At 42.2% G+C, this 16,087-nt stretch overlaps 1 protein-coding gene across 1 annotated transcript; it reads left to right on the forward strand.

Annotated features, from left to right (window-relative positions):
- Positions 1–350: 350 nt before the first annotated feature.
- Positions 351–15,019, forward strand: KICS2 (KICSTOR subunit 2). The gene is made up of 3 exons (XM_074951751.1): positions 351–651; positions 6,983–7,271; positions 13,580–15,019. Exons 1-3 carry the CDS (start codon positions 417–419, stop codon positions 14,394–14,396), a joined length of 1,341 nt encoding a protein of 446 aa, XP_074807852.1. The 5' UTR covers positions 351–416; the 3' UTR covers positions 14,397–15,019.
- Positions 15,020–16,087: the final 1,068 nt, after the last annotated feature.

Consider the following 16,087-nt stretch of genomic DNA (forward strand, 5'->3'; position numbering starts at 1 on the left):
CTGAGGCAGCACAGAGGGAAGGGGCCAGGGTCCCTGAGGCGGCGAGAGCCTGAGCAATCCCCGCAGAACCCGAGGGACCAGGCTCAGGCTGCCCTCCCTTGCCGCAGAGGAGCCGTGAGAACGCGGGGCCGCGAGCTCAGCCGCCCTTCGCCACGCTCAGCGCCCGAGACAACGGCGGCCAAACCCCACCGCAGTGCAGGTGCTTTCTACCCGCCGACGTCACCCGTCTCTCCTGGAGCACGCGCCTCGGCAATCACGACTTCCCCTCCCCCCCATGTCACATGCCCGACGAGGGGCGGAGTCAGCGCGGCGCCGCCCCGCCCCATCCCGCTCACGTGCCGGGCGAAGGGGCGGGTGCGGGGTGGCCTGGCTCGTCGCGTGCCCGGCGGGAAGCTGGAAGCGGCCGGCGGCGCGGCATGGGCGAGTCGATCCCGCTGGGCGCCCCGGTGCCGCTGGAGCAGGCCGTGCTGGAGACCTTCTTCTCCCACCTGGGCATCTTCTCGTACGACAAGGCCAAGGACAATGTGGAGAAGGAGCGGGAGGCCAACAAGAGCGCGGGAGCCAGCTGGCTCTCCCTGCTGGCCGGGCTGGCGCACCTGGCCGCCGCCGAGAAGGCCTATCACAGCATGACCTTCCTGGGCCAGAAGCTAGGTACCCGCCGGGCTCGGGCCGCGCGGCCCTCGGGGGCCGCCGGGCGCCCCGCTCTGGCGGCCGCCTCCTGCCGCTTGGGGGGGCCCCGCCTGGCAGCGCCCCTGGGGGGCCGGGCTTGGGGGGGGCCTGCCCAGGGAGGGGGCCGGGCCCCAGGGGCGGCCAGCCGTACTGGTGGGGGACAGTGCAGAGGGGCGGTGCCGCTGCTGAATGGGAGCCGGGGCCGGCGTTCAACGTCCGGCCGCCGGACCTGGTGCCCGAGGAGGCAAAGGTTCGCTGCTGCCGCTTGTGGTCACTGACAGCAGCATCCCCGGCGCCGTGTACTGCTCGCAGAGAGGTGGGGCTCGGCGCCCTGGCTGGCCTCGGAAGGCGGTCCTGGGGCTGATGGGATCAAGCCCTGCAGGGTGCTGACGCCTTCCCTGCTATGTCACTGCTCAAATCTAGGTACCTCACGTTTCAGGAGCCTGAGTGAAATGAGTGTGGTGGTCTCAGGCTGCTTTCTAGCTGACTGTCCTAATTACAGCCATCCCTTACATCAGTGGGTCTCAAACTTTCGTACTGGTGACCCCTTTCACATAGCAAGCCTCTGATAAATTAAAAATACTTTTTTATGTATCTAACACCATTACAAATTCTGGAGGCAGGGTTTGGGGTGGAGGCTGATAGCTCATGACCCCCCCATGTAATAACCTCATGACCCCCTCAGGGGTCATGACCCCCTCAGGGGTCCCGACCCCCAGTTTGAGAACCCCTGATTTACATCCTCCTGTGTAGTCTCAGCAGCAAGGCCAAGGATTGACTGGTTGTTCAGACTGAACAGTTCTGTAACCTGCTAGATGTTGCCCCTTAATGTCTGAGTTGAGCATGCTAGCAGTGCACTGGGGAAAGTTTGCACTACCTCTGACCACATTCAGTGTGTTCTATACAAATACTAGGATTTTGGCCTCCAGAGTTATAGTTTACAAGCATTTATATTCATACACACAATATTTGATTATCTAATTCAGCAGTTCTCAAATTCAGGGTCAGGATCCCAAAGTGGGTTGTGACCCCATTTTAATGCGGTCAACAAGGCTGGCTTGGACTTCCTGGGGCACAGAGCCAGGGCTAAAGCCAATGCCCCACCACCCAAGGCCAAAGCCTTAGGGTTTCAGCCCTGCATGTTGGGACTCAGGCTACAGGCCCCCCCAACCTGGGGCTGAAGCCCTTGGGCTTCAGCTTTGCCTCCCAGCCCGGGTCAGTGGGGCTTGTGTGGGCTTAGGCTTCGGTCCTCCCTATTGGGGTTGTGTAGTAATTTTTATTGTCAGAAGGGGGTCGCGGTGCAATGAAGTTTGAGAACCCCTGATTTAATCTTCTCCCTCCCCCCCCCTGCTTTATATACATATATTAAAAACAAAACAAAAAAACCAATGCTGGATGGTACCTGTTATACCTGTAGGACCACCCTTGGGTATATGATAGTATGAAGGTAGATGCAAAACATGTGAGTTGATAGTATAAGGCACAGCAGTTATTCATCTGGCAACTTAACAATGTGTGGCTTTTGAGACTGGGCAAAAAGTGCAAGAATCCCCACAGTTAGGTACTGTGGCCATGGGTCTGGCCAAACTTCTCAGTGTAGTGCCTAAAAGGGGTGGGACAGAGGGTTCATGTCATCTTTGCACTCATGGTCCTAGTGCAGGGGTAGTCAATAGGCAGACTGTGGGTCAAATCTGGACCGCCAGATGCTTTTGAACAGACCCCAAAATCTTTATTTACATATCATTATTTTTTCTCCTCCTCTGGAGTCTGGACCTTGACTATACCCTGACCAAGAAATTTGGACCTTGACAAAAAATAAATGATTACTCCTGCCCAAGAGGCTAAAGTTAGCAGCCCCGAGGCTGCTCTTTAATTTACACAGGCTGCTAACAGCCCCCCCCTAAAAGCTGTTACACAGATGGGGATGGCAGGAACATAAGAAGCTCTAGCCGTAACCCCTTCTGCCCTCTGCTTGGTTATGCTGATTTTATGCCAGCTGGGATTTCCTCTTATGTAGGGGCATTCCAGATGGCCTGTTGAAGGCAGCTGATTTCCCTTTTACGTCTAGAAGTGGCACACAGGGCATATTGAGGGCCAAGGATCTGTCCTATAACTCTCTAGGGCACCTGAAACATTTCAGTTCAGTTTATATTTAAGTAGAGACTTTAAACGCTCTCTCTTATAATAGGAATGTAAGCTTCAGGAAGAAAAATTTCTATCCTCCTGTAAAGCTGTTACTTAAAAAGTGAATTTAATGCTTTTAGAAAGTACAGAATTGACGGACCCAGAGTCGTCAGTCTTATTTATTCACAAACAAATATTTCATGAATAACAGTGAAAGTTTCTCCATGCTCTGCCATTATTATGCCCCTACCATGAAATGGGGAAACCACTTTTAGGCTTAAGAAGATAGTTAAAATTTCATGCCCATTCAGTTCTCTGCTTGAGACTGCTGACAAGAATGCAAATTAGTGCTGTTGTCAGTGGTGGCTTTTCACTTGGATTCCTGCAACTTTTGATCACCTGAGATGGATTTGATGTGAAAAGAACTTTTTGCAATTACAAATGTCCTAAGTAGTTTTGAGGCACAATCTGGTTTTGGAATTCTTTTCCTAAAATACTGTATTTGAGATACGGGGGTTGAGATAATAGGAACATGATTGGGTTAAAGATTTTAATATGAAAACCATGGGTATGGACTGCTGCAGTTCTGAAGTAAATATACAACTTTGTGCAACTTGCTGCAAATTCTGGTTTGGTGATGATGTATGTAGTCGTCTGATTCTGTCCACTGTCCATATCCAGGGGAAAGTGCTGTATGATGCTGTTCTAAAATAGTGCAAAAATCGTAAGCTCAGTCCTTGGGGTTTCACACAACTATCACGTCTTTCACTAAAATGTGGAGTGTTTAAAAACATAACACCAGCTCTGCGAATATTTTAAACTCAAGTTGATGGATATCCATCTTCAACAGCCACCAAAGTAGCCTGGTCCGTTTCTCTAAAAAAGAACGGGATAATGATAACTCTATTGGCCTTGCTGATATTCTTCTTTACAATAAAACAGATTTTAAAGTTCTAGGCTTTGTGGCTGAACGTGCACATGGGCACTCTCTTTAACACTGTTGGTGCATGAGAGGCATTTTAAAAAAACAATTCTTTTTCGTCCAGAAACTGATCAGTCATATCCTGTGCCACAACTTGGTTACATAGGTTTGTAATTTCAAATGTAAGCAAGATAACTTGTTACTACTCAGGCTAATATGTCATACCTGCTGACATCAGACACCAGGCTAAATTGACTTTGGATAATCAGGTATCATTTGTTCAAATGGCTTGTTGTGGACTTTGGGGGCCAGCAGAGACGGGAGTTTGAAAAAGTCTCTGTCAAGTTTGCAGTTGCAAAGTATTTGAAAACTTGAGGTCCTGAGTCAAACTGTTTCAATATCAGCATAAAATCTCGTCTTTGAAGCAGTGTTTTTAAAATACATATTATTTGTGTTACATGGATTTTCCTTAACATGTTAGCATTTCTTTCAGCCTGAAAAATGAAGGGAATTCCATTTTAAGGCTTGCGCACTGTGAACTTAAAATTCCCGACTTCTGTTCCCAGAATGAATTAGATTGCAGGATCAGCACCTTTGTTCCAATCTGTCCCCTAGGAGTGGACCCCTGCATAGAGATGAAGTGAGCTATAGCTCACGAAAGCTTATACTCAAATAAATTTGTTAGTCTCTAAGGTGCCACAAGTACTCCTTTTCCATTGAAGTCAGTGAGGTTCTGCCCGGGCATTGTTTTAGCCGCAGTAGATTCACCTGCAACATGGGGGCATAAGTGCTCTGTGAATGTTGAATCTTTTGCCTTCTGTGTTGAGCCTGCTGAGTTTCTGGTGTTTTTGCCTGGTTCAGTGAACTGACATGATTGCAAGCTGCAGATGTAAGTGGAAATAATGCAAATAGTCAGTGAGTAAGGTTTTCTACAGATTTATGGTTGGAATCCTGCCTGTGAAAGAGGAGAGAGAGGTTTGCAGTGTCACTGTACATAATGTTACATGACCTGTGGTGGAGTCTGTCCTCATAACGTAATGCAGCATCTTAAAAGCGGCCGGCAAAGGCTGGTTTTTTTTCTTTGTTTTTGGTTGTTGTTTTCTTAAAAAACCTGCGCTTTTTTTGCTACTTAGTTTTTTGCATGTAATACATTATTATGTTGGAAGGATGTTTCTTAGATTGTAAAATCAAGTCCTCTGAAGTTTGGAAATGAGAGAGTTTAGGTTGCTTATGCAACCTTATTTTGGCCCCCTTGTACTTTGACAGGCTTTAATTACAAAACCACATACTATATTTTTCACAGGATTTATTCTACAGTTGTCTATTCTCTACTTCTGCCTTGATTGCAACCTGGGCCCAGATTTAGCACGTTCATGTTCACCTTGTTGCTGTGGTACATTGCTTGAACTGTCAGCAAGAATTTGGCAACAGAAGGGAAATGACAATTTTAAAAAGTTTCTCTCTCTGCTAACCCTGAATGGAATTTCATGGGACAATGAAAAGGTGCTTCTCGAGCCTCAGGACTTGCTGCCTGCCAAATTTCAGTCCTGCTGCAAACAATTAAATTAAGATTTTTTTTTTTTTTTTTCCAGAAAGGGTCACAAGAATCTTTTATAATGGAGTGTGCTTGGCATCCAAAATACAGATTATTAGTAAGGCTAAGATTTTGTCACGGATATTTTTCGTAAACCTCAGGGACAGGTCACGGGCAATGCCTGTGACCTGTCCCTGACGTTTACTAAAAAATATCCATGATAAAGTGAGGAGCCTGGGCAGCCGCGGGTGGGCTGGGAGCTCCAGGGTCCCCCTCTGCTGAGCTCCAGAGGTCCCCCTGGGGCGGTGGGGGACCCTGCAGCTCCCAGCGGGGGCTGGCTGAAGTCATGGAATCTAAAGGGACTAAAAATCCCTTCCCCTTTCAACTCTACATTTAATTCCACTAGTTGTCCAGTCACGATAGAATGGATGAGAGTAGATAAGAACTAAATTTATAATGTAAAAATCAAACAGTAAAGGCTTAACAAAATTTTCAGGCTCCCTTTGTTACCTCATAAAGAAGCAAAAAGAGCACAGGCACAGCAATTTTTTCTTTTAGCAGGTCCCTTTTAAAACATTTTAGTTTACTACGAAACAGGTTAAATATCGTGGGAAGGTAGTTGGTGTGGGCATATGATGACATCCAACAGTACAACAGGGGAGGCTTGTGATTGATACACAGCTTAGTAGGACAACAGTCTTTTTGCTCTGTTTCACCCCAAGATATCTCTTGGGCCCTAGCATCCTGTCATTCCTACATAGCACATTTTCTTTCTGCTCCGTTCATGCTGGTAGCTGCCCTTTGTTGCAGGATGGAGTTATGAAGCAATGACACCTCTGCAGCAGATCCATGCATATGTTTAATAATACAGGTGGCCTTCAGTGTAGATTATTAATCACAGCTAGTGAAATGGTGCCTTCATGCGGTCCGTTCCTGGCATCTAATGAAGTATCTTTACATTTTTTCTGTGTTGGTTCTTTTAAATCTCAAGTGGTATCAAGCAGCTGTTGAGAAAATACAAGCCCACATTCCCCTTGTTCTCAATAATTTAAGATGTTATACTTGTTTGCGTTTTGTCTTGTTATGGAATAACCTGCTATGCAGTCCTCTGAAGTATGTGGGTATTGTTTTCCTCTGGGATTTTGATTTGCAGTTGGGTTGTTTGGGGAGTTGAAAAACCTTTGGTAAACACATAATTGTATGGTTCACATTTAAGTTCTGTCTTACAAATTTTAAATGTTTCATGTTTTAAAGAGCATTGTCACATTAAAAGGTCTAGTGTTATTAATAGTATCATACATTATTAAAATGGCATCATGACTCATGTAGTCTCCGGAGGAAGGAGTGTTTCCAGGTCACAACTAATAAATTCTCACCTAGCCTTCCTAACGTATTTATATTGTGACTTTCCTGAAAATTGGAGATGGGTGGGAGGGAGGCAGGCAGAGAGGGAAGTCTTATACCAGTCCCTTGTTGAAAAATGAATTGCAACAAGCATGAATTATGCCAGTCACTGAACAAAATTACGTGTAGTGCCTATGCAAATGCATATTCCCAGTGTACTTATCTGAGAGATATTCTGTGAGTGGAAAAATACCGCAGTGAAGTGTCTTAATGTAGACATTTAGGAGCACCTAGCTGAAAGGAAGCATGGATGTTCACCATTTTCCAGTATTGTTGTCTATCTTTGCCATCGCTGGGTTTTGGTAATACATTCGTATTTATCTGAACAGGTGGTCAGTCATTCTTCAGCCGAAAGGACTCCATCCGAACCATCTACACATCTCTGCACAATGAGCTGAAGAAGGTGGTGGCGACAGGTCGCAATGCACTAGGAGGAACAGCTCCTCACTTGGAAGAGCTGCTTTCTCACCTGTCTGAACAGCTCTGTTTTTTTGTTCAGGCTCGGATGGAAATTGCTGACTTCTATGAAAAAATGTTCACCCTCAGCACCCAAAAGTTCATTAACTCTGAGGAACTGGTAAACATTTTGGAATCCATCCTAAAGAAATACAGCTCAAGGTGAGTTCCTGTTTGTTAGGATTAAATACTCAGATGTGTCATGATGTTCTCTGCAGTACTGTAAATAAGGATGAGGCCTAAGCAAGTCCTCTCCAGCAGGTATAATAATTTTGCTGTCCTATGCTTTTGTTAAGCAGCACAGTCCTCCACCTGAGTTCATGCATTAAACAAATGTGACATGAGTAACACAGCATTTCTCCAGTACTCAAAACATGACCCTTCTTGCAAGAAAATACTAAGATAGTTTAGCTCATCATGGTCACAGAATTGTCTTCTCAATCATTTCCCACACTCGGCAAATAGGAAGAGTTGTGTTAATTATAGGCAGAGAAGGGAGTTTTGCAGCAGCAGGGTTCCATGTGGAAAATTTATGTTAAATTCAAAGTGGACTTAAGTGTATGAGGATGAACATGGAATTAGTGTAGAAATAAAATACAAATAGTTGCATCTGAGCAGTTTTGTTTTCACACTGGATAATGTGCCCATCACCTAGTCTCCAGAAGCATATGTAGAGATTAAAATAATGTGTAGTTTATCTACAGGTAAATTAAAATCTCACTCCAGGATATATTTCTTTATGAATACCATTGTTGCCTCTCTGGAAAGACTTTACACCATACCCTGAAGTAAATCAACTTGAGATTTATTGGACCAACAGGACAGCAAGTGCCAGAGTTTCTATGCCATCTAGTTGCAAACTGTAGATGATCAAATTTATGAACGATAGCAGGAGCTCCCAACCTGATCACAGTTGACACACAGGTCCATTCAAAGAGAGGCTGTTTCTTAGTTATCTAAAATATAGATGCCTTTCCACTAATAGTGATTTTGAAATGTACTGTGGGATAAAATTGAAAAGAGGATGACTTAATATATAGAATAAAACAATGACAATTGTTTTAAAATGGTTAGCTGTTGTAGACAGTCTTTGAAAGCTAACGAAAAATGTTCAGTTTACTTTCTCTTTTAGTTAACAATCACATTCTCAGCAGAAATACATTTGAGGGGTTCCTATGTGTGGAAGCTAAACTAGATTTTAAACCTACACATGCTTTAGGAAGAATCAACATAATTTTCAGTGCTGCTTTAAAACATTCCAAATCTAGGCACTCCAGTTTAATAATTTACCATTTCAAAGTAATTTCTGCAGACTCAGCTCTTGTTGGCTACCAGTGGAAGTAGTTAAGTAAAAAGGACACTAATAACATAGTGTAAGAAACATAGGCAGAATCACTTTGGAACTGCTAGAAGCTTAGAACATTAAAGGGACAATGCACTTTAAAAATTGCATGTTTCAGAAACTTTTCTCTCTTAATGCGAAAAGCATTATCTAAGATTGGAGAAAAAGATCTTTCTGTTTCCATTTGGTTTATGCTGTATGCTTGACAGCACTTGTGTAGCCTGTTTCACAAGTCAGTGGAAGAGCAAAACATGCTAAGAAATGTAAAATGACCAAAATTGGCAAAGAGATTATGGGTAATACCTGGAAACTTCAAACTTTTTAAAATAGATTTCGTGTCACTGTCACTAGTCTTTTTAATGTATTTTTTCATCCTTTCTGTTCTTTAGATCTGAGATGGCTGCCAGAGATGATAGTTCAGATCCTGCTCTGGATTAGATGGCTGCCTCTATGACAGATGAATCCGAAAGTGACATAGAGCCAGTATAGTGACTTCTATGCCAAAAGGGGGTGTAGCTAGGGCTTCCTTCAACTCTGGTGTTCCTCAGTTGCCAGAACAGTCTCTGCGGGCTACTGCCAGCAAGTGTAGACTAGAGCAGTTTGCACCTGATCAGTCCCTATCATATATTAGAGCAGTGTGAAATCTCAGAATCGGGAGAGTGTAATAAAGCCACCTTTGTGCCATCTCTTCTCCTTGTCCCCTTCCTGGGAGTATGTGAATGTTCTTCATCTGCATCTCAAAATCTGGGCCATTATTAGTAACTTGATTTGTAGATTTTTAAGGCCAGATAGGACCACTATGATCATCTCCTCTGACCTCTCTGTCTTTCCTTCCTTCATTTTATTTACTTGGAAAATTTAAATATACATATAGATATAAAAAATGGAGCAAGGTATCATGCTGTCTGGAATGGCTCATGACTGAGTGCCAACCTCCGGGCAAACTGTCAAGAAGCAGGGCAAAGACCCCAAACTGGTTGTATGTTCTGCAGTTAGATTTCACCAACCCAGTAACAAGTGTGAACTCCTGAAGCACTATAACATTCTTACCATGGAGTCTCAGACAATCCCCTGGGGCATTCCAGTCTCTCTTGCTACCCAGGCAAGCTGGGTTTAGTGGTAGTTGGTTGCTATACACCAAAGATCAGAAAAGACTCAGACTGTTTCCATTCCCAAGAGACCAGTCACTTATCCCAGGTCAGTTTGTACCTTAGATCTCACTCCAAATACCATGCTTGAAGCCAATTCTATCATAAACTGTTTAAGGATTTATTAACTAAGAAAAGAAATAAGGGGTTAAAGTGGGCGAGCATATATACACAAATGAATTAGTCTGTGGTTCCAAAAGGTGACAGAGTTGTAGTAATCGGTCAGCTCTGAATGTCTTTTAGAGCTAAGCCAGGTTGACCCTTGGGATTCCTCCTTCTGTTTTTAGCTCCAGCCCTGTGAGAGTCCAAACAGCAAAACAGAGATGAAAAATCTTATCAGCTGCTTTGATTTTCTTCTTCCAGAATTCAAGCTAAGGGGATGAGCTCTTTTGCGGATAGCCTCTTTGTGGCTGCGAGGGGGCAATTAACAAAATCTTTGTATTGTGATGTCCCTCAATGGCCCGTTTAGTTTTGATAGGCCTTCTTGCTAGGCAAGAGTAGATCCCGCCTGGCTGGGTTCACGGTCTCGGAGCATACATTTTTTTTACAGTTACAAAGCAAAAAGTTAAATATTACCTTGTATGGGACAAGTAGGTGTTGTAAGCAGTTCATGGTTCTTAATACACAGGCTGACTTCCCTGCTCAGTCTGGGACCTGTCTCCCCAGTTCAGTCTTCCAAACATTCTTGTTGACTTCAGAGTAGGTGGGGGAGGAGAGAGGTGATGTCATCGCCCCTCATTTTAAAACAGTAACTCCTTGCTTAACGTTGTAGTTATGTTCCTGAAAAATGCTACTTTAAGTGAAACAAAGTTAAGCGAATCCAATTTCCCTATAAGAATTAATGTAAATTGGGGGGGTTAGGTTCCAGGGAAAGAATTTTTGCCAGACAAAAGACATTATTTTTTAAATAATTTTAAACAATTTAATACTGTACACACAAATGATGATTGTGAAGCTTGGTTGAGGCAGGGGCGTAACGGGGTCAGGGCACAGGGGCTTGCCCTTCTCTGTGCACCCGGTGCTCTTGTCATGGAGCGGGATCGGGGCGCAAGGGCTTGTCCCTCTCTGCCTGCCTGGCATCCCAGCTGGGGAGCGGGGGTCGGGGGCTTGCCTGCTCCCTGTCTAGAATGCTGGGCGAGTGGAATGGGGCAAGCCAAACAACCTTATAGCGGAACATTGTGCAACTTTAAATGAGTATGTTCTGTAATAGATCAGCAACCTAATAACAAAACAATGTTAACCGGGATGACTTTAAGTGAGGAGTTACTGTATTCTCTTCCTGGTGCTGGAAAGATCATTGCTGTGTCACAGGGATTAGACAGCTCCCATTGTGTCTGTGCTCTCTCAGGAGTCTCCGGGAGGGGTCCACTCGGAGAGTAGATTCTTCTTAATGGGCCATGAATACATGGCTGGCTAGTACTGATGTAAATCTGTTTTGGGGGTGTTATTGCTCCTTTGTTGCCATAGAAAAGCTAGCTTGTGGGCATCTCCCAAACACACACACATTGCAATAACTAACATATAGCTAACTTCACATACAATGGTAATACGTACAATTGAACAGGATAGTAATGTTCAACAGACTTTTCATGATACCTCACAAGCCATACTTAGTGTAAAACCTATATAATACCTTGTACCCACATATTTATCACTGTTATTTTGAGGTACAGTGTCAGTGTTCTACTAGAATATTGTAAAAATCCTGTCCATTTTATGCAATGCTATGCTTCCTCAAGACATTTCTGTGTTATGAGACTTACTTAAAGCAGATGTTCTTGGTATATACCTATTTCATTTATTCTGCAGTCAGCATACTTTCAAGCTTTTAGTCGAGGTTGATGTGTATTTTTGGATTAAAACCATTTAACATATCCTGCTGTGTAGTGAGACATGAAAAGATCGCTATGAGGCATGAAGCAAAGTGGGAGTTGGGAGCTGCACATCATAATGTTAATCCACAAGACTTGGCAGAACTGCATTTACATGAATATTTTAGCTGCTTTTAATGATGAATACCCTTCATAGGTCAGTATCGCTATAATAAGTGTGTTCAAACGCTTGATGGTTTAAGTATAGCACATTTTGGGACTATTTAGAAGAAATAGGGTTTCAGAAGAATGAATTCACTTAATAGACAGCATCGAAAATAATATTGTCCTAACAGACAGCAGATCAGTGAAAATAAATACATAATGCTGTACATGGTAGAATATTCTTATTAATCAGCACACTCATTTTCTCAGAGAACTGTTCTAATAGACCTGTGGCTCCCCACCATCTGAAATAGCCAGTAAACCCTGGATCTTTGTTGCAGTAGAAAGCCAAAATGTGTGTTAATATAAAGCATTAATGTTGGGTAAATTGTCTGATTTATCTTCGAGGCAATGTTCATCACGTGATCTGCCAGATTTCTTTCAAAATAACTCTCTTCTCTTCCTGCCCCCCTTCCCCCCCCCCAAAAAAAAAGAAAAAAAGAAAGCTAGAAAGGATGTATTAATGCCGCACAACCAACTGCTGATGGCTACTTTTAACACTGTTCTATAATCTGTCAGACTCCGTTCTCAGGTTTTTGTCTGAGACTGTCAGTGTTCGTATGCACCAGAGAAATGAGTTATACTGGTTCCTGTTTCCCTTAGAGATACCTGCCAAAAAAATGGGGTGGGGGGAAATGTGCTTTTTTGCTGTTTTAAGATGACTTACATGAGGCCTGGTCATCTTAAATCTACCTTTTAATTTCTTTTCCCTTAAAAATATAGGGAATATTACATCTTGTCTGTCCTGTTTTTGCTTAGTGGCCCATAAAAACTAATTGGGAGCATTCTCAGCCCTTACTTGAAGGAGTCAGCATGTTATACCTTGTTCAGGAAAAACAGGATAGACAAGTTCTGAATTAATCCTGTCAGAAAAAAATTAAGAACCCAAACCAAACAGACTTTTATGTATCAAACAGGAGCAAACAAGGGGGACACACCCATGTCCCCCTTTTGTTGTTGTTATAACAGGGAGAGAGAAATGAGTTCTCTCTCACTTTCATTAGATAGAACTAAATTTATTTTTTATTTTAGAAAGCATATAAACACTTATGCTTCAGGATATAAACTAACCACTTATTTTGAGAGGTTAGGAAAAAACTTTCCATGTGGGTGGTTTTTTTCAATAATTTTTCCAATTAGGAATTTCTTGCAACTTCCTCTGAAGTATCTGGTACTGGCTACCATCAGAGAGAGAATATCACACCAGTGAGGCCACTGGTCTGATCCAGTAAAACAATTTCTGTGGGACAGCACAACACATTTTATATGATATGGTACAGTATATTAGATCTTATATGCAATTTCCATCTTGATTCAAAACCAAGATCACATTACTGTATCAGTGAAGATACAGTGGTGTACTCTGCTAGTATCACTTGCTGTCTTAGCAAAAAGAAAAGGAGTACTTGTGGCACCTTAGAGACTAACCAATTTATTTGAGCATAAGCTTTCATGAGCTACAGCTCACTCTAAGGTGCCACAAGTACTCCTTTTCTTTTTGCGAATACAGACTAGCACGGCTGTTATTAAGGCAGCAAGTTTCAGAGTAACAGCCGTGTTAGTATGTATTTGCAAAAAGAAAAGGAGTACTTGTGGCACCTTAGAGACTAACCAATTTATTTGAGCATAAGCTTTTGTGAGCTACAGCTCGCTTCATCGGATGCATACTGTGGAAAGCATTATGAAAAGAAATTATGTGGAAAGAATTATCAAATTCTTTCTTTTATCAGGTATGAAGAGATGCTACATTTTTAATTTAAAATATTTATGCAAAAACAATGTTAAAAGTAATGCTTTTTAAATTAATCAGCATAGAATTCTTCTGCTAACACTTTGTTTGACTTTCAATGATGCTTTGCCTGCAAGTTGGTGTACTAGTGCATATAACACTTTTGTTGTCATGTGCAACATCCATCACACTTTTAAAAATGTTTTGTTTTCTAGATTTCACCATCCAATCCTCAGTCCTCTTGAAAGCAGCTTCCAGCTGGAAGTGGATGTGCTTGCACATCTTTTAAAGGCTCAGGCTCAGATCTCAGAGTGGAAGTTCCTCCCATCCCTAGTGAACTTGCACAGCGCTCACACAAAGCTGCAGACGTGGGGACAAATTTTTGAGAAACAGCGGGAGACCAAGAAACATCTGTTTGGAGGGCAGTCTCAGAAGGCTGTACAACCACCACACCTTTTCCTCTGGTTGCTGAAACTCAAAAACATTCTCCTTGCCAAGTTTAGCTTTTACTTTCATGAGGCCCTCAGTCGACAAACAACTGCATCCGAAATGAAAACATTAACTGCTAAAACTAACCCTGATTATTTTGGGAAAATTTCCAGCTTCATCAGGAAATATGACGCTGTTAATGTTTCTCTTATCTTTGACAACCGTGGGTCAGAGAGCTTCCAGGGACATGGCTACCATCATCCCCACTCTTACAGGGAAGCCCCAAAGGGGGTGGATCAATACCCAGCTGTGGTCTCTCTGCCCAGTGACAGGCCTGTAATGCACTGGCCCAATGTAATCATGATTATGACTGACAGAACCTCTGACCTCAACAGTTTGGACAAGGTTGTTCACTTCTATGATGACAAAGTCCAAAGCACATACTTTCTGACACGCCCTGAACCTCATTTTACCATTGTAGTTATTTTTGAGGCTAAGAAATCAGAGAGGGACTCACATTTCATCTCTTTTCTAAATGAAATCTCACATTCCCTCAAGAACTCCAAAGCTTTTGCAGGCCTAAAGCCGGGATCCAAAGGATAAAATAAATACTGAGTTACAGATTGCAAGGCCATACATTAGACTGGAGAAAATAAATATAGCTTTCAAGGAGTACATTCATTCACAATTCTCAGAGTTTGTTTAAAAAGGAACCATTATTTTAATATTTGTGAATGCTTTTTTAGCTAAAGAAAACTAAAGCTAAATTTTATTTGAATAAAAATATAGAAAGAATTTTCTAGGCTGTACACATGGGGATGACTTAGCTGTGGTGCACCAAAATGGCCAAGGTAGCTTTTTTGCATGGTGCTGTATTGACAGTATGAATTAATATTTTTCAGTCCATGACATTTTGTCCTTAACTAAGTGGAATGTATGCACTTTATATTATGCTGATCACTGACTATAACTTATGCAGAATTTATTGAAAACATGGTTAGAATGATTAAGTTGTCTTTTCAGAACACACTGCTGTTATACTAGCCATCAGGAACTATAATGGAATCTTGTTTCTTAATGATACTCATTGGGAATTATTGGAAACTTGCAGATCTTCAAGCAAACAACTGCAATAAAGTTAATACATCATAAAATGTACTCTTATTTTGGTAACTAGTATGTCACTATACAAAAACTTGAAAAATAAGTCTTAATAATGAGACGTTTCTTTGACACTCACTTTTAAATCCCCATTAAAGTAGGGAGAGAGTGCCAATATTGTGAACTATAAAGTGTGCAGATTATCCATAATTCTACACAATATAGAAGCAAAGAAGTCAAAGCTGCAGCACAAGCATAGAGTGCAATGTCCACATGATTATAACGTATAAAGTTCATTGGTAATGTCAAAACTACAGGATGCTGTGTTTTAAATTTCTGCTTATGGAATGAAATTGAAGATAGTAGCTTCAATTTGTGCCGATACTTTGTGCTAGCAGGTAGTTTGAAATAATCTTGTGGAAAAATAACAAAGCCCTTATATTTCCTTCATCCATTTGCCTTTCTGATGACAATGTAATAGTGAAATCCAAACCAAAAACTAAAAAAGTCATGAATTTACCCTCTTACAATTAGAATAAAGCTGTACTATTGGTTTTCATAGCTATTTTTTCTTTAGTACAGCTTCAGTTTTGCTTTCTGTTCAGATATCATTACTAATATTTTTGAATAACTTTCCAGTTAAGATAAAAGCCATATTCATAGATACTAAGGTCAGAAGGGACCATTATGATCATCTAGTCCGACCTCCGGCACAATGCAGGCCACAGAATCTCACCCACCCACTCCTGCAAAAAACCTCTCACCTATGTCTGAGCTATTGAAGTTGTCAAATCGTAGTTTAAAGACTTAAAGGAACAGAGAATCCTCCAGCAAGTGACCTGTGCCCCATGCTACAGAGGAAGGCGAAATTTGTTTTAGTACTAGGATCTAAGGCCTTCTGCAACACTTGCAGTGCAGTTATGGAGTTTTGAAATGTCTCCCATTTAAAAAAAAGTAAAGTTTAAAAAAACACAGTTCCCCTCTCAACTTTTTAAAGTCATTGTGCTAGACGAGTGCTCTCTATTTCCTGTCCAATTATTATTTTTTAAAAAATCATTTCTGTACTTGTGGCTGCCTTATAATGGGTGATTCTATCTCCTGTATGATCAGTACCTTACTCCACAAGCACTTTCACTGGAAATCAACTGGGACTAATCATGGAGTAAAGTGTGAGGTGAGTAAGGTTGAACCTT

This window comes from Natator depressus, chromosome 1 (genome assembly GCF_965152275.1).
Source record: "Natator depressus isolate rNatDep1 chromosome 1, rNatDep2.hap1, whole genome shotgun sequence".
NCBI classification, from domain to species: Eukaryota; Metazoa; Chordata; order Testudines; family Cheloniidae; genus Natator; species Natator depressus.